This window comes from Salmo salar, chromosome ssa10 (assembly GCF_905237065.1).
Source record: "Salmo salar chromosome ssa10, Ssal_v3.1, whole genome shotgun sequence".
Taxonomy (NCBI): domain Eukaryota; kingdom Metazoa; phylum Chordata; class Actinopteri; order Salmoniformes; family Salmonidae; genus Salmo; species Salmo salar.
The window spans coordinates 86342222-86360612 of NC_059451.1; the positions used below are offsets into that span (position 1 = coordinate 86342222).

At 43.3% G+C, this 18391-nt stretch overlaps 1 protein-coding gene across 3 annotated transcripts in view; it reads left to right on the plus strand.

Annotated features, from left to right (window-relative positions):
• The first annotated feature begins 840 nt into the window (after positions 1–840).
• si:ch211-212o1.2 (plasmanylethanolamine desaturase) overlaps positions 841–18391 on the plus strand; it is a 37515-nt gene continuing 19964 nt past the window's right edge. For all 3 annotated transcript variants that reach the window (XR_006757014.1, XM_014124250.2, XM_014124249.2), the window contains exons 1-2: positions 841–1104; positions 1572–1766. Coding sequence is in view for 2 of the 3 variants with exons in the window: in XM_014124250.2 (XP_013979725.1) it covers positions 1098–1104; positions 1572–1766 (202 nt within the window). In the remaining variant the exon portion in view is untranslated. The remainder of the gene's footprint in view (positions 1105–1571; positions 1767–18391) is intronic.

Consider the following 18391-nt stretch of genomic DNA (forward strand, 5'->3'; position numbering starts at 1 on the left):
CCCTTTGTTCAGGGACACATTATTCCATTTCTGTTCGTCACATGTCTGTGGAACTTGTTCAGGTTATATCTCAGTTGTTGAATCTTGTTATGTTCATACAATGATTTACACATGTTAAGTTTGCTGAAAATAAATGCATTTGACAGCGAGAGGACATTTCTTTTTTGCTGAGTTTAGAAGTAGTAGAAGAAAATGTACTACTTCACAATGGAGATGCCTCAGTGGTGCTGCCCAAATTCACACAGTGCCAAATAGAACATATACAATGTTGCATCTGCTAACTATCTCTATGGGGACTCCTGCCAGCACACACAACAGGTGCAGTTGAATACAATCATTAGGCTACTTTGTCAGACGCAGCCTAGCCAACAGAAATGTATCACTATTATGTTGTCCATTTACTTCATTCAATCTAAGGTAATGTGATAACTTGAAAGATTTAAATTAATATATATATATATATATATATATATATATATATAGATAGATAGATAGATAGATAGATCTATATATATATAGATATATATATATTATTATTATTTTTATTTATTTTTCATTTCAACAAGTCTGCATGAGAAAACCAGATGCTGTGAAGAGGAATTTCCGGTGAGGGACAATTTCTGTTTTAAAATGTGGAAGGACAATTGAATTAACTCAACTCTATAAAGGAATAGAGAATATGGGCCTGCGGTGTCATATTTTAATCATTAAAGTTTGTGAAATTCCAACTGGTCTTTGTTTTTGTCGTGCACTGTTTGATCGGTGCCAGTGGGCAATGGTATCACCCGCGTATCAGCTCGAACCACGGGTGTATTCCTTCCGCCTATTCTGTTGCAAAACGTTTCTTAAACGGAAGCAAACTGAACGAAACTGGGATGGACCTACCTGAATTTGAACAATAGAAACTGTCGTTTTGGTCCGTTTTCTTCCTTTTGGTTCTTAAACGGTACATGGTTTCCGTAACGAATACGCCCCATGGTTCACTTCGCTGTTGCGCCAGGACATTAGGGATCCTCAATATTTTACAGCTGATTCGCTGAAGTGCTGGAGGAAAAGAAAGTGTGAGACTGTCAGTCACAGACGTAGCCTACGCTCCAATGCCAGGTATTTATCGCTGTGGTTTTGTCAATATCAGAGGAAATATTTAAAAAAAAATTAAATACCTATTTAACTAGTTTCCATAAACAATTGCCTTTTTGTTTTAGACCTTTTTTGCTATCATAACTGTACTATCCCTACACTCTGGCAAGCATGGAGATATGCAAAAAAGAAAGTGTTTACAATAATGAGCGGAACATGAAAGCGCTGCTCTAAAACTTGCCAGTTATAGGCACACTAGGTTATTGTCTTTGAAGAATGAAATGAACTGTTGTCTCAATCAGACGAAAGGAACGTGGTACTATAGCCGCCGTTATAAGTCTGTTTGTCAGAGGCGGTTCATCCGTATTGTAGTTCCGGGTTTTACTGGGTAGCTCCGGTCCCGAGAGCATCACAACACCACACTGACAAACATTCCCTAGCAATCAAATAACTGGCTTCGTTTGAAGAAATACATGATTTATGCATTTTAGTTCAAACTGGGGGAATGGAAGGGAGGATCGCGGTGGCAGCGCCAGTACTAATGTCAGAGAGAGAGATTCAACATCGGTCTATGGCAGAGGAGGATCCTAACGGGAATGAGCACGGTTCGGCTGCCCGCAGCACGGCGCCTCGTTGGGGACCGCAGCATGCAGGGGCCCGACAACTTGCAACACTGTACTCACCTGGTAAGACAATGACCTGGGGAGAATACTTTTTTAATTAATGAAAGACACTAAACCTCACTAAGATTAGGGCTGTCACCTAACTACGCGCGCCATGCTGCTGATAATTCGCCAAAACTGTAATGGGCTGTTTATATAGAGGATGATAATAACACCTGTCATTGTTCAGATGAAGAATAGCAAAGATGTTGTATTATATTGACAAGATAGTAGAGTGACCGCTCTAACAATGAAAATATATTTCCTCAAAGATGGCAGGCATGCGTTAGGAGGCGAGATCAGGTGGGACCATTCTAGCCAATGAGAGGGCAGATAGTCTTTTTTATTTTTATTGTATTGCCGAAATGCCATGTGTGTCCACTTATATCAGAGCATTTGTAACAACATAACCATTACGAAACTTATATAAGCCTCACGTTGTAAATTAGCAATTCCATTTTTGTTGTTGACCAAATTCAACACATTGACCATCATACATAAATTCCTCACTTTGTGGTCTTATTTTCGTGGACAGATTTTGGGCAGAGTAAAACCTCTCGCTTTGCTTTTTCCTCTCTGAGTATAGCAACATTTTAAACGTTGGGTAAAAGGGCAAAACCCTTTTGTTATAGAAATAATACTTGCATTGGCTTCAACATAAAATGATGAGTTCTATATTTGTAGCACCAGACTTTTTCATAGAGATGAAAGTGTCCTCCATTTATAAATATGAGCCGATCCAAGCAGGTACTGTGCACTTAATGCACATGTGTAGTAGGCTACTCATCTAATATGATATTATATTGTTTTTTATTTCTGAAACAAAATCCCCAGATAATTTTAACATGACACAGATCACACGGAATATGGACCTCGTAATACTGTGTGCGTTTATGTTGTATTACACATCTATAATTAAATATATCTCATATTTGAATTCCGTCATAGGCTTGTTTATTCTATACAGACTTTAGAGCTGTAAAATGCACATCACTGATTTGGTGCTTTTCCAGAAGTGGGGTTCAGAGGAGAGCACTCTGTCTTGTTTCTGCACACTATGGAGAGTTGAGATCAGTTGGACAGTGCAGGGATCAGTTGGAACATGAAAGCCTAAAAACTTAGGGAGCTTTACTGAGAAAAGAAGACTATAGTCCAGCTCTATGCTTGTCCTGGACTGTGATTCCTTGTGTTTAGGGAGTTTTTACATCTATTCAAAATTCAGAGTGCTATTAGGGTGATAATGATCAGCCATTTTCCTGGTTGTGTTTGTCTATTGCCAGACATATGATGCTGCTACTGGCACATGCTCTTCATTACTGTACTGTATACATGTGTGTAGATGGATGGAGGGGAGAGTGCAGGGTTAATAAATTAATGTAGCAATGTATGTTCTTTGTAATGGGGGATTGGAGAGTGTTTTCTTTCGGCCAGATGTGAAGCTGGTTCTCACACCAGTTTATATCTAATCTGTTAATCTGCTTAGTATAATAATAATAATAATAATAATAATAATAATAATAATAATAATACATGGGACTTATATAGCTCTTTTCAAGGACCCAAAGTTGCTTTACAATTATAAAAATGAAAAAGAAAAACAACAAAACAGGATTCAAAACATCAGACTAAACAAAACATAAATCAAGAGAAGGGAAGATGTGTATGTGGAGGGTAGGGTTGGGATTGGGGTTAGGATAGTAGTGTGAGTGGGAGTGGACAGCTATTAGCGTGTGGTATTGGACCACACATTGGCCTGGAAGTAACACAAAACCAGATTTCAGGACACTACAACATCACAGCTGTTCACAAGAACACCCATTCCATTAAATGGACTCCTCTAATGGTATCTAAGAGGTTGCTTACTGTATCCGTCTGCTGAGTTAATGGACTGACAGGTCTCAGGGTTGAGGGATGATACTGTTACAGCACAGAGATGAAAGGGACATGATCTTGTAAAACCAGAGTTGCATGTTTGACTCTGAGTCTCTGATTATGGATAACTATTTTAAGAGGATTCCCCATGCATTTGGGGTCCTATTTTAGCCAAGTCACTAAATGGCTGGGCGGTTTAGTGGGCCATATGGGCACTTCCATGGTAACGGAATTACACTCAGATTTTTCATTTTATGTATATCAAACAAAAACCATTGATTTCAAAGTTTAACAAACCATAGAACTCTATGCACAAGGACTGATGGAGATTTTACCATAATTCTGTTACCAAACTTTACCTCTACAGTTTTTCCAGGTTTTTTTTATTGTGTAAATTATTCTAAGTAGTCATTGTCCATATAGTTGTAGGGTTTCTTAAACTTTGAAATCCATTGTTTTTGTTTGGCATACATTTTAAAGTGAAAAATCAAGTCTCAGTGTAATTCCGTTACCGGGGAATTGCCAATATACAGTGATCCAGAGAGAGACAAAGTGAGAGAGAGTCTGGGACAGCAGTAATAGGAGAAGAGGTATGTCAGGGATTCATGGTCCATGGCAGTAGACGTAGCAGACATGTGTTGAGGTGCAGGCGAGGAGTGGTTGGAATGAGAGGGCTGTGTTTGTGGACATGTTGAGGCTTAGCGGCAGGACTGGATTGATGAGGCTTTGGTGTGCTCAATGGAGGCTAAGGCTCATTACAGTAACCCCAGGACAGGCAAACAGCTGGACGTATCTCTCTGCCATATGTCTGTGTGTCATGCACGGCTGACTGCACTTTGCGCTTTTTATCCCACTTTACGGATTTGCCTGGAAGTAAACAGGATTTCTGCCTGCTTTCTGTTTTCCTGATTACTTTCACCAGCCGTCTTGGTCTGGTCTCAAGGCCACTGACTTTGTGTGTGTGTGTGTGTGTGTGTGTGTGTGTGTGTGTGTGTGTGTGTGTGTGTGTGTGTGTGTGTGTGTGTGTGTGTGTGTGTGTGTGTGTGTTCTCACATTACTCTTTAAGATCTAGTTTCCTTGGCTGTAAGCGATCTAGACTATGATAGTAATCTTTTTTTGCCCTTGTCCACATCTCAGGCCTGTTTCTATGACTCTCTTATTCAACAGCTTCCATTTATAGATAGTTCGGTGTGGTTACCATCAGATAGACCAGAGAGGCAGCCACAGTGTTTGGCCGCTTCTGTAGTTTTTAGCTTCAGTGTTCGTAGTGTACATACTGTATGTGGATTGTGTAAATGATGTGTCTATAAACAATATTTTGCCTATATACTCTGTTTATTGTCTGTGTATTCTGTTTATTGTGGAAGCACCATTTCACTGAGTCAAATTCCTGTACATGAAAATGTATTCGGCAAATAAAGGAAATTCTGATTCTGACCAAATGGGCACTGGACATAGTTCAAGCACAGTCGGTTAGGGTGGATTCACATTAGTAAAATATGTCTAATGAGATCGATCTCTCTTCAACATCAGATTTGCAACTTTTCTGTTTTCATTAAGTTTCAAGTTTTAATGTCACATGCACAAGCATAGTGAAATGCATTTCTTGTAAACTCAAATCCCAACAATGCAATAATCAATAACAATGTATAACTAGAAAAAAAACACGAGAAATAATAAATATGAAGAACACAATAAGTAAGTAAGCATACTATATACAGGGTCAGTTCCAATACCATACAATGTGCAGGGATACTGGAGTGATGGAGGTAGATATGTATAGGGGTAAGATGACTAGGCATCAGGATAGAAGATAAACAGACTAGCAGCAACTTGTATGTGAGTGGGTGTGCTTGTGTGTAGAGTCAGTATCAATGTATGCGCATATTATGTGTGAGTTAGCAGATGATGGAGTGAGTGTGTAGGGCCCAGTGAGTTTGCATAGAGACAGTGTAAAAATAGGTCAATGAGGATACAAGGTTAACTCAGATAGTCCATGTAGCTATTTTGTTAGCTATTTATCTTATGGCTTAGGGATAGAAGCTGCTCAAGAGCCTGTTGGAGCCAGACTTGATGCACCGGTACCGCTTGCCGTGCGGAGGCAGAGAGAATAGTCAATGGCTTGGGTGGTTGGAGTCTTTAGTGATTTCCAGGCCTTCCTACCACACCTCCTGATATAGAGGTCCTGGATGGCAGGGAGCTCAGCTCCAGTGATGTACTGGGCTGTCCGCACCACCCTCTGTAGCCCGCCACCCGCCACCCGTTTCCTGTAGTCCACGATCAGCTCATTGGTCTTACTGCCAGGTCACTGACCTCCTCCCTGTAGGCTGACTCATTGTTGCTGGTGATCAGGTCTACCACCTTTGTGTCGTCAGCAAACTTGATGATGGTGTTGGAGTCGTGCGAGGCCACGCAGTCGTGGGTGAACAAGGAGTACAGGAGGGGACTAAGCACACATCCCTGTGGGGCCCCTGTGTTGAGGGTCAGCGTTGTGGAGGTGATGTTGCCTACCCTCACTACCTAGTGTCAGCCCATCAGGAAGTTCAGGATCCAGTTGCAGAGGGAGTTGTTCAGATCCAGAGTCCTAAGCTTGGAGGGACAATGGTGTTGTACGCTGAGCTGTAGTCAATGAACAGCATTCTTACATAGGTATTCCTCTTATCTAGGTGGGTGAGGGCAGTGTGGAGAGAAATTGAGATTGTGTCATCTATGGATCTATGGATCTGTTGGAGCGGTATGCAAATTGGAGTGGGTCTAGGGGTGGCTGGGATGGTGGATTAATTTGTGCCATAACCAGCCTCTCAAACCACTTCATGATTACAGAAGCGAGTGCTACAGGGTGGTAGTCATTGTGGCATGAAGTCTTAGAGTTCTTTGGGACAAGAATGATGGTAGTCATCTTAAAACATGTGGGAATTACATACTGGGACAAGTAGAAGTTGAAAATTACAGTGAATATGTCTGCCAGCTGTTCTGCACATGATCTGAGAACACGTCCTGGAATACCATTGGGTCCCGCGGCCTTGCGAGTGTTGAGCTGACTAAAGACCTTGTACACGTCGCTCTCGGATAGCGAGATCACCCAATCCTCTGGGTCGGCGACGGCCATCATTCTTGGCATGATGATGTTGTTGTTATAAAATGCATTGAGTTCATCTGGTAGAGAGGCATCGTTGGGCAGATCACGGTTGTGTCTTCCTTTGTATACCATTTAGCCTTGGATGTGGTGTGGCCAAACATATACAGGAGCTTTTCATCCAAACCATATTGCAGATAATGATGCACTTGATTAATGCAATGATTCAATTTGGCTAACAGAGCAAACATGCTGTCTATTGGTATTAAGTAATTAAGGTAATTCTTGCAGGGACATGTGGCGTGGGGGAGCAGCTGTCTTTACACTGTACCACTGTGGGGGGTATGTGATGTACAGTGCTTTCGGAAAGTATTCAGACCCCTTGACTTTTTCCACATTTTGTTACATTAAAGCCTTGTTCTAAAATTGATTCAATATTTTTTTCCCTCTTCAATGTACACACAACACCCTATAATGACAAAGCAAAAACAGGTTTTTAGATTTTTTTGCTAATTTATATAAAATAAAAAAACTGTATAACATTTACATAAGTATTCAGACCCTTTACTCAGTACTTTGTTGAAGCACCTTTGGCAGCCATTACAGCCTCGAGTCTTCTTGGGTATGACGTTACAAGCTTGGCACACCTGTATTTGGGGAGTTTCTCCTATTCTTCTCTGCAGATCTGTTCAAGCTCTGTCAGGTTGGATGGGGAGCGTTGCTGCACAGCTATTTTCAGGTCTCTCCAGAGATGTTCGATCGGGGTTCAAGATGTTCGATCGATGTTCAAGTCCGGGCTCTGGCTGGGCCACTCAAGGACATTGAGACTTGTCCCGAAGCCACTCCTACATTGTATTGGCTGTGTGCTTAGGGTCATTGTCCTGTTGGAAGGTGAATCTTCGCTGCAGGCTGAGGTCCTGAGCGCTCTGGAGCAGGTTTTCATCAAGGATCTCTCATTACTTTGCTCCGTTCATCTTTGCCTTGATCCTGAATAGCCTCCCAGTCCCTGCCGCTTAAAAACATCCCCACAGCATGATGCTGCCACCACCATGCTTCACCGTAGGGATGGTGCCAGGTTTCCTCCAGACGTGACGCTTGGCATTCAGGCCAAAGAGTTTAATCTTGGTTTCATCAGACCAGAGAATCTTGTTTCTCATGGTCTGAGAGTCTGTTCGGTGCCTTTTAGCAAACTCCAAACAGGCTGTTATGTGCCTGTTACTGAGGGGTGGCTTCTGTCTGGCCACTCTACCATAAAGGCCTGATTGGTGGAGTGCTGCAGAGATGGTTGTCCTTCTGGAAGGTTCTCCCAACTCCACAGAGCCCTTTCAGAGTGATCATTGGGTTCTTTGTCACCTCCCTGACCAAGGCCCTTCTCCCACGATTGCTCAGTTTGGCTGGGCAGCCAAGTCTAGGAAGAGTCTTGGTGGTTCCAAACCTCTTCCATTTAAGAATGATGGAGGCCACTGTGTTCTTGGGGACCTTCAATTCTACAGAAATGTTTCGGTACCCTTCCTCAGATCTGTGCCAATCTGACACAATCCTGTCTCGGAGCTTTACAGACAATTCCTTTGACCTCATGGCTTGGTTTTTGCTCTGACATGCACTGTGAACTGTGGGACCTTTATATACAGTACCAGTCAAAAGTTTAGACACACCTACTCATTCCAGGGTTTTTCTTATTTTTTTTACTATTTTCTACATTGTAGAATAATAGTGAAGACATCAAAACTATGAAATAACACATATGGAATCATGTAGTAAATAAAAATGTGTTAAACAAATCAAAATATATGTTATATTTGAGATTCTTCAAAGTAGCCACCCTTTGCTTTGATGACAGCTTTGCACACTCTTAGCATTCTCTCAACCAGTATCACATGAAGTGCTTTTCCAACGGTCTTGAAGGAGTTCCCACATATGCTGTTGGAAGAACAGTTTGTTAGACCACATTGGGTCTCTTTACACTAAACTACTTTGACGACACAAACTAGGTCCAGGAGAGATGCTTGTGTAGTATAAAGAGGCGGATTTAGATTCAAATCTCTCTTAAATAATCGTGATGGTCTCTGGTTCTGTGTCCTGGTTCTGTGTCCTATCTATCATTTAGCTATCACTTAACTGACCTTCTGTAAAGGTGAGTAAATGTCATATGAGCTTACTGTCCTTCAGGACAGCTTGTCCACATGCAGTTGGCCTCTGGACTTTGGAGGAGGATCCGCCGGCCCGAGCCAGTGAAGAAAAGTACACCTCAGTCTTATATCCACTTTGGAACTTGGCATCATCAGTCAGTTGTATGTCAATGTGTTCCACAGTATTTCTACAGGACCTTTGTTACCAAATCAACATCAGAAATGTCTCTTATCTTGGCCTCCCGAGTGGCACAGAGGTCTAAGGCAGTGCTAGAGGCGTCACTACAGATCCGGGTTCGATCCCAGGCTGTGTCGCAGTCGGCCGCGTCCAGGAGACCAATGAGGCGGCGCATAATTGGCCCAGCGTCGCCTGGGTTAGGGGAGGATTTGGCCGGCCGGGATGTCCTTGTCCCATCGCTCTTTAGCGACTCCTGTGTAGCTCACTTATCCACTGCAAATTATATTTTAATGTCAGATACTCAATACATTGATCTTCAGACAAAAGTATTGTTAGTGTAGTACCTATTCTCATCTCTTACATTTTTTGGTGTAACATACAGTTAGAAGAACAGTTTGTTAGACTACATTGGGCCTCTTTACACTAAACTACTTGCTACAGCAGTGAAGCAGTGAAGACCTCTGTTAGTGAAGCACATACACACTTATTTTGACCTCTTTTAAAATACTCTGACTTAAACCCTGTAGACAGCTGTGAGACAGACACAAATTAGAGGAAGAGTAGTATGAAGCAGTGTCTTTCCATACGTTGGCACCAGGCCTTGGGTTTGTGTTGCAGCTCAGGAATCAGAACTCACAGTCTGCTCTACAGCGTTACACCTGACACTGCCTGCCCATGTCAGTCTGACTGAACTTAACACCCTGCCAACCTGACACACAGAACCTTACACTAGCCCTACCCAGCCCAGCAATACAGAACCTTACACTAACCCAGCCCAGCAATACAGAACCTTACACTAGCCCTACCCAGCCCAGCAATACAGAACCTTACACTAGCCCTACCCAACCCAGCAATACAGAACCTTACACTAGCCCTACCCAGCCCAGCAATACAGAACCTTACACTAACCCAGCCCAGCAGTACAGAACCTTACACTAGCCCTACCCAGCCCAGCAATACAGAACCTTACACTAACCCAGCCCAGCAGTACAGAACCTTACACTAGCCCTACCCAGCCCAGCAGTACAGAACCTTACACTAACCCAGCCCAGCAGTACAGAACCTTACACTGGCCCTACCCAGCCCAGCAGTACAGAACCTTACACTAGCCCTACCCAGCCCAGCAATACAGAACCTTACACTAACCCAGCCCAGCAGTACAGAACCTTACACTAGCCCTACCCAGCCCAGCAGTACAGAACCTTACACTAGCCCTACCCAGCCCAGCAATACAGAACCTTACACTAACCCAGCCCAGCAGTACAGAACCTTACACTAACCCTACCCAGCCCAGCAATACAGAACCTTACACTAGCCCTACCCAGCCCAGCAATACAGAACCTTACACTAACCCAGCCCAGCAGTACAGAACCTTACACTAGCCCTACCCAGCCCAGCAATACAGAACCTTACACTAACCCAGCCCAGCAGTACAGAACCTTACACTAGCCCTACCCAGCCCAGCAATACAGAACCTTACACTAGCCCTACCCAACCCAGCAATACAGAACCTTACACTAGCCCTACCCAGCCCAGCAATACAGAACCTTACACTAACCCAGCCCAGCAGTACAGAACCTTACACTAGCCCTACCCAGCCCAGCAATACAGAACCTTACACTAACCCAGCCCAGCAGTACAGAACCTTACACTAGCCCTACCCAGCCCAGCAGTACAGAACCTTACACTAACCCAGCCAAGCAGTACAGAACCTTACACTAACCCTACCCAGCCCAGCAATACAGAACCTTACACTAGCCCTACCCAGCCCAGCAATACAGAACCTTACACTAACCCAGCCCAGCAGTACATAACCTTACACTATCCCTACCCAGCCCAGCAGTACATAACCTTACACTAGCCCTACCCAGCCCAGCAATACAGAACCTTACACTAACCCAGCCCAGCAGTACAGAACCTTACACTAGCCCTACCCAGCCCAGCAGTACAGAACCTTACACTAGCCCTACCCAGCCCAGCAATACAGAACCTTACACTAACCCAGCCCAGCAGTACAGAACCTTACACTAGCCCTACCCAGCCCAGCAGTACAGAACCTTACACTAGCCCTACCCAGCCCAGCAATACAGAACCTTACACTAACCCAGCCCAGCAGTACAGAACCTTACACTAACCCTACCCAGCCCAGCAATACAGAACCTTACACTAGCCCTACCCAGCCCAGCAATACAGAACCTTACACTAACCCAGCCCAGCAGTACAGAACCTTACACTAGCCCTACCCAGCCCAGCAGTACAGAACCTTACACTAGCCCCACCCAACCCAGCAATACAGAACCTTACACTAACCCAGCCCAGCAGTACAGAACCTTACACTAGCCCTACCCAGCCCAGCAATACAGAACCTTACACTAACCCAGCCCAGCAGTACAGAACCTTACACTAGCCCTACCCAGCCCAGCAACAGAGCAGAGCCCACTAGCCCAGTACTGCCCCCTGTCTGCCAGCAGAGTTCTTACACACCCAAAGCTCCTCCCTCCACCTCAGTCACCTCCATTAGAGAAGTGAACGCGCTGTACTCTGGCAGAAGGCTGAATTATTGAAGCCCCTCCCTCGGGGTTAAAAGCCGGCTCTGGACTCCTGACCCCAGGGTCACAGGGTCGCGGCTTCAAGGCCAGGCTGAGAGTGGAGCTCAGTGCGCTGACCTTGACTGACCTGTGCTCTGTGTCTGACCCGGATCGGCCTGGGCAAGACTGGGCCTCTGGACCACCCCAGGTAGAGGGCAGAATACAGGATGCATGCATTAAACAAGAGCAGGCCATTTGTTAGACGCTGTGTGTTCCACTGTAAACCTGACTGCATTGCACGCCTTCCTGCATGTGTGCTGCTGAGAGAGAGAGAGAGAGAGAGAGAGAGAGAGAGAGAGAGAGAGAGAGGGGGGAAGAAATAGGCTACCTGCCATTGCCCCTGCTGTGCTCCTCAATTATACACCCACCAGGGAAGCTAAATACATTAGGCTGGATGCATAGTTTCAAACACACACATGTTCTGCCCAAATACATTAGGACAAAGCCTGTTATTAATATTTGATTGAACTCTCCTTCTGTCCTTTGTATCTTCTGGTGACTTTGCTATAGTGAGGATGGAGGCAGTGGGAATCTGGTCTAATTACTGTTATTAAACTGAATATTTTCCTCCCAAGGAGTTAGTCTATCAGTGTGGAGCAGAACTTGGAAATGAATTTGTGGGAACATTTACATTTTTAAAAGCTCCGTCTACTCAGATACACTACATGGCCAAAGGTATGTGGCCACCTGCTCGTCGAACATCTCATTTTTGTAATTATTTTTTATTTAAACTTTATTTAACTAGGCAAGTCAGTTAAGATCAAAATGTTATTTTACAATGACGGCCTACCCCAGCCAAACCCTCCCCTAACTCGGATGATACTGGGCCAATTGTGCGCTGCCCTATGGGACTCCCAATCATTGCTGGTTGTGATACAGCCCGGGATCGAACCAGGGTGGGTAGTGATGCCTCTAGCACTGAGATGCAGTTCCTTAGTCCGCTGCGCCACCCGGGAGCCCCAAAATCATGGGCATTAATATGGAGTTGGTCCCCCCTTTGGTGCTATAACAGCCTCCACACTTCACGATTTTAAGTGCTACACGCTTCAGCACTCGGCAGTCCCGTTCTGTGAGCTTTTGTGGCCTACCACTTCGCGGCTGAGCCGTTGTTGCTCCTAAATGTTTCCACTTCACAATTACTGCACTTACAGTTGACCGGGCAGCTCTAGCAGGGCAGAAATTTTACGAGTCACTGAGCTCTTCAGTACGGGCCACTCTACTGCCGACGTTTGTCTATGGAGATTGCATGGCGGTGTGCTCAATTTTATACACCTGTCAGCAACAGGTGTGGCTGAAATAGCAGAATCCACTAATTTGAAAGGGTATCCACCTTAAAGTGGATACAGACTTAAAGTGGATCTGACAGCATTTTAGCAACATAAAATCTTATTAAAATATGTTCATATACACCCATAGGAAGAATATGACACTTTAAATATTATGACAAGCGAGCACTTGGATATGGTCATTTTCACATTTTCATAAATTCTTAGAATGTTTGGGAATACGTATACTAAGGCATTTGTGAAATTCTATAACAATATATAGTGGAAAAGCCGCCGTGCATTTGGACAATCACTAGACACTGCAGTAAATAAAACCTAATAAAAACAACTGTCTCCGCTAGGACCATAGTCTACGCAGACCGGTGCACCATAGCCAATCAGAGCTACTGTAGGCCTTTATGCAAACAAGCCATTTGCCACACAAGCCTGCCATCGTTCACTTTGAACTGGACTGTGTGTTTACAGGCAGTTGCAGCAATTAGATTATTAGAACGCATTCGGCAAAAACTACACCTTAATGGTATTCTGCAAATATGTCAATACCACGTATTTACCTCTTACATTTGGGAACTACAGTCTTATTGATCAAACAACCATGAAAAGGTAGTTTCTCTCTCCCGCAGTTACGCACATCAACAACAACAAAATCAACAACTAATGCTAGTCACAATGGTTAGCTAGCTACTTCCGGACACAAATAAGAGAACACCTCACTCTGAGCATTTTACTCGCCCAAGCAGAGCTCGTTAGCTAGGCTGTTTACATGTTATCTAGAGCTTTTGTGACTAAATGACTTTTTTTGACTACATTTACTGACACGATCATATTCAGTGGGTGTTACCCGTTCGTAAATTCATCAGTTATTCTGCGCTCTGGCACACTCAGACGAGAGTGCTCTGGAATCGGAGTAGATAGCCAGGGTGAATTTGCGAACGCAAGAGATATGCTAACTGGATACTGTAACAATCGTTCAATTTCTTGCTAGCTAACCAAATGACACCTGTATCTCTAGCTGTGTATAGCCACCGATGACAATATGAGGGGAAAAAGTCAATCACTCACCCACTTCTCCACTTCTCACATGACATCCTCCTAGCAGCTACAGTGGTTCTTCCGTTAAAAGTTTTGAGCTTATGCCGCGACCGTTTGTGGTAGATGGTGGCAGATTGTGGTAAATTGCATCATTCTGGCAACAATGGCTGACACTTAAATAACATGCCCTAGAATTGTGCGGCACCCTGCAAGCTGTGCTGCAGTATGCTGCAACTTTTAAAGAAAGAACTACTGCAGCTAGCTATCTAGCTAGTTTGATTGTATTGACATTCCCAGCCTTAGTTACATTCGTCCGTTTTTGTACAAAATATTGAGTCATTGAAGTTGAAACAGTGCATCCCAAATGGAGGCAGCAAACAAGGCACCAGGCCAACTGTGATTACCAAGAAATATATTGGTGAATTATATTAATCATGCATTAAACTGCATCCATCTATTCTGCCAACAATGCTTAGTGTATGTCATGGAACGTTGAGTCAAATAGAACCTATTTTTAAAACCTGTTTATGAAGTTGGTTTTGTTGCGTAAACTGGGAATTTGATATTTTTTTACTGATATTATGATTGTCTGTTTGTTTCATATCTGCAAAGTAGTTAAAACGCTGTCAGTTCCACTTTAAAGAACTAAAGCTGACATTTTTCAAATTCCTTGAGCTCTCAGATCCAGAGCCCAACGTTCATTATGTCTGAAAACAATAGACATGGACACAGGACACATAAAGCATGGAGCTTGCCGTATGGATGTGACTGTTGACCTTGACCATTGCTTGAATAGAGGACGCTTTCCATTTAGCAATGTGTGATCTTGTTTATCTGTAGTTGAATGAATAAAAATGAATTAAAAAACACTCAAACAGTTAGTGTACGTGAAATACATGATACATTACAGAACAACTCAGAGTAAATGACTATCAACTATACTGAACAAAAAATATCAATGCATCATGCAATAATTTCAACGAGCCGGATGTGGAGGTCTTGGACTGGCGTGGTTACACGTGGTCTTGTCACACCCTGATCTGTTTCACCTGTCTTGGTGATTGTCTCCACCCACCTCCATGTGTCTCCTGTTTTCCCCATTAGTCCCCGGTGTATTTATCCCTGTGTTTCCTGTCTCTCTGTGCCAGTTCGTCTCGTTTTGCCAAGTCAACCAGCGTTTCTCCTAGCTCCTATTTTTCCCAGTCTCTGGTTTTTCCTAGCCCTCCTGGTTTTGACCCTTGCCTGTCCTGACGCCGAATCCGCCTGCCTGACCACTCTGCCTGTTCTGACCTCGAGCCTGCCTATCTCCTTGTACTGTTTGGAGTCAGACCTGGTTTATGAACTCTCGCCTGTCCCCGACCTGCCTTTTGCCTACCCCTTTTGGTGTAATAAATATCGGAGCTCAATTATCTGCCTTCTGTGTCTGCATTTGGGTCTCGCCTTGTGCCCTTATAGGTTTGCAGTTGTGAGGCCAGTTGGACCTACTGCCAATGATGTTGGAGGCTGCTTATGGTAGAGAAATTAACATTCAATTCTCTGGCAACAGCTCAGGTGGCAACAGCTCCCTCAAAACTTATGACAAAACTGCACATTTTATAGTGGCCCCAGCACAAGGTGTCCCCAGCACAAGGTGCACCTGTGTAATTATCATGCTGTTTAATCAACTTCTTGATATGCCACACATGTCAGTTGGATAGATTATCTTGGCAAAGGGGAAATGTTCACTAACAGGGATGTAAACAAATATGTGCATAACATTTGAGAGAAATAGGATTTTTGTGCGTAAAGAGAAATTCTGGGTACTTTTATTTCAGCTCATGATACACGGGACCAACACTTTACATGTTGCATTTATATTTTTGTTCGGTGTAAATAAGACTTAACGTGGTTACGCGTGTCTTCAATTCAAAATAATCTCTAATAGAATCAACTATTTGAGTGTGATACACACAGGAGCTTTCTACCAAGTTCTCAAATTCAAGCTGGAACTCACGCCCAACCTGAATTAACATTTCTTTGCACTTTGCTAGTTAAAACAATGGGCAGGAAAACACACCCAGATTCTAATCTAATCAACTCAATTTAAATGATAGGGGCGCAAACCTGTCGCTCATCTTTGAAATAGCCGATGTCCAATGAACAGAATGACACAGTTTCTCTGTAACAATAAATCCATGGCACTTACATACAAAATAGAACAGATAAAAAGTTGTAGCTCTTTATGAACTCTTGAAACAATCCAAATGTGACAATTTAATTCACATAGTAACATTTTGTCGATTGAAGTTTCATCAGGCTTCACACTTCTCCTGGTGTCAGTGACCCCAGAAATTCTGTGCGAACGTCTCAGAGATTGCCACAGATAAATTGGCTCTCACCTGTATCACCTTCTCAAATTTTTCCACTATATTTTCCCCCCATGGATACTCTGCATTGCAGAAGACAATCAGAGGAACCAGAGAAATATGTGGAGAGAGGTGACTAGACTTTAAAAAAATAACAGCTTGGGTCCATGTAATAGCTACCTCCCAAAGGCTTGCCAGGATACAGTCGAGACACTCAACAAGATAGTCGCCATTTACTTGGCCTGCATTAACGTCTTGTCCATGGTCGTTAGGGTCCTGGTACTCTCCTCATAGAAGGTATCCTCCCACCAGGGTGCACCGTCAGTCTCCAGGTGTACCATGCCTAGAATGGTCAGCTGTCCCAACGTGGAATCCTCCATCAGAAGGTGTGTTGCTTAGCTGGACAGGTCAGGCCCCATCATCTGAGTCCATTTCACATTGACAACTCACCACTGTTTGTGAAAGACTTTGAAAACATTCGAAATAGCAGTAAAAGTAAACACATCATGATATCATCCTCTGCAATGCATGACAAATACAGATTACGAAATAAATGTCTCATGACAACAATAAATTGGGAATAAAGTTTCACTATCATTAATATGAAAACTAGCCCACAAAGTAATCCCATCAATCAGTAATCCCATCAATCCCATCACATTATCTGGATGGAGGAAACGAGCACAACATGAAACCATACCATCCAACATCATTTCAAATCCAAATTCTAACAATATACAGTAAAGAACAATTAGTGCTCCCTCCTTTTAGAGGGATGAGTTTGGAAACAAATGAGAACACTAGAAAACCATTAGTGTAGTGTTGAGCAAATACCTTCCCGCCCCTGTTGTACAGACGGTAAATGAGTACAATCAAATCCTAGAACATTCAAATCAGAGAAACAAGGCGTAAGAGGCTATATCAAATAAGTTCCGAAAATGTTCTGGCACAGTGAAAATAACAATCAGTGTTAGGATTTATATTTCCACATTCTCAGCAGACAAATCATAAAAGCAATTGTGTTGTAAATTTCAGACTGGTTTCTAAACCAGCAACGGTCTTGACCCAAGGACTCTTGGGTCAAGGCCTTTTATGCTATTACTTCTCTCCCTCTCTGATCATGACTAGAATCATGCCTTGTAATGCTTGTTAATGCTTTCTAACTTCAGCTTATGCCTTGTATAATGTAATCATTCATTTTACAAAGTAATTAAATACACTTGTATTGAGAATTCCATTCTCAGACATTTCTTGATTGCAAATATAATGTTAAATGGAGTCAGATAAACATTTTAATATGCTAATTTGAAATTTGAATCATGGGGCGGAGCGTGTGGTATAAATACTATACATAGGACAAATATTACCCCACTCTCCGTGTGTGTGTACGTTATACTGTATCGTATCTCTCCGTCACCCTTCCCCCACCTTACTCATCTGCGGCTCCCATCATGCTCATTCGACATCCCCAACACACACACCACGGGATCTGTCCATCCTCTTTTCTCTCCCTGTTCACAGGGGAAAGAGGATGGAGCCAGGCCTAGATACCACTCTCTTGGGACGTGTCTGTGTGTGTGTGGTGTTGTTATGCAGTCGTTGAATCTGTCACATTTGTCACATAATTTTTTGTTGTTGTAGTTCTTGTCAATAGGTTAATGTATGGATTCTCGGTGTAATTGTTGCTTGGTGTGTGTGTGTGTGTGTTTTGTGTGCTTGCATGTGTGTGATGTGTTATGTGTGTGGTGTGTGTGTGTGTGTGTGTGTGTGTGTGTGTGTGTGTGTGTGTGTGTGTGATGTGTGTGTGTGTGTGTGATGTGTTTCCCAGGTTGAGACATCCACTGAGAAGAGATGAAGGGAACGAGGCCTGTCACTGATCCGTTCATCCTGATCAGGGGAATTCTACCTCTGTCTTTTTCTCTTTCTCTGTCTCTCCCGCTCTAAACATATGACCCACTTTTACTACAGCCCCCCCCAGAAGATTGGCTTACAGAGAACTGGACAGGGGACAGAGAGGGAGAAAGTGCAGAATTACTATGAATAAATGTTCGTAATTGTATTGTGAATGTTCATGTGAAAGTGTGTGTGTGAACGCGCGCCTGTGTGTGTGGGGGTGGATATGTGAGCGAGAGAAGCGAGGAAG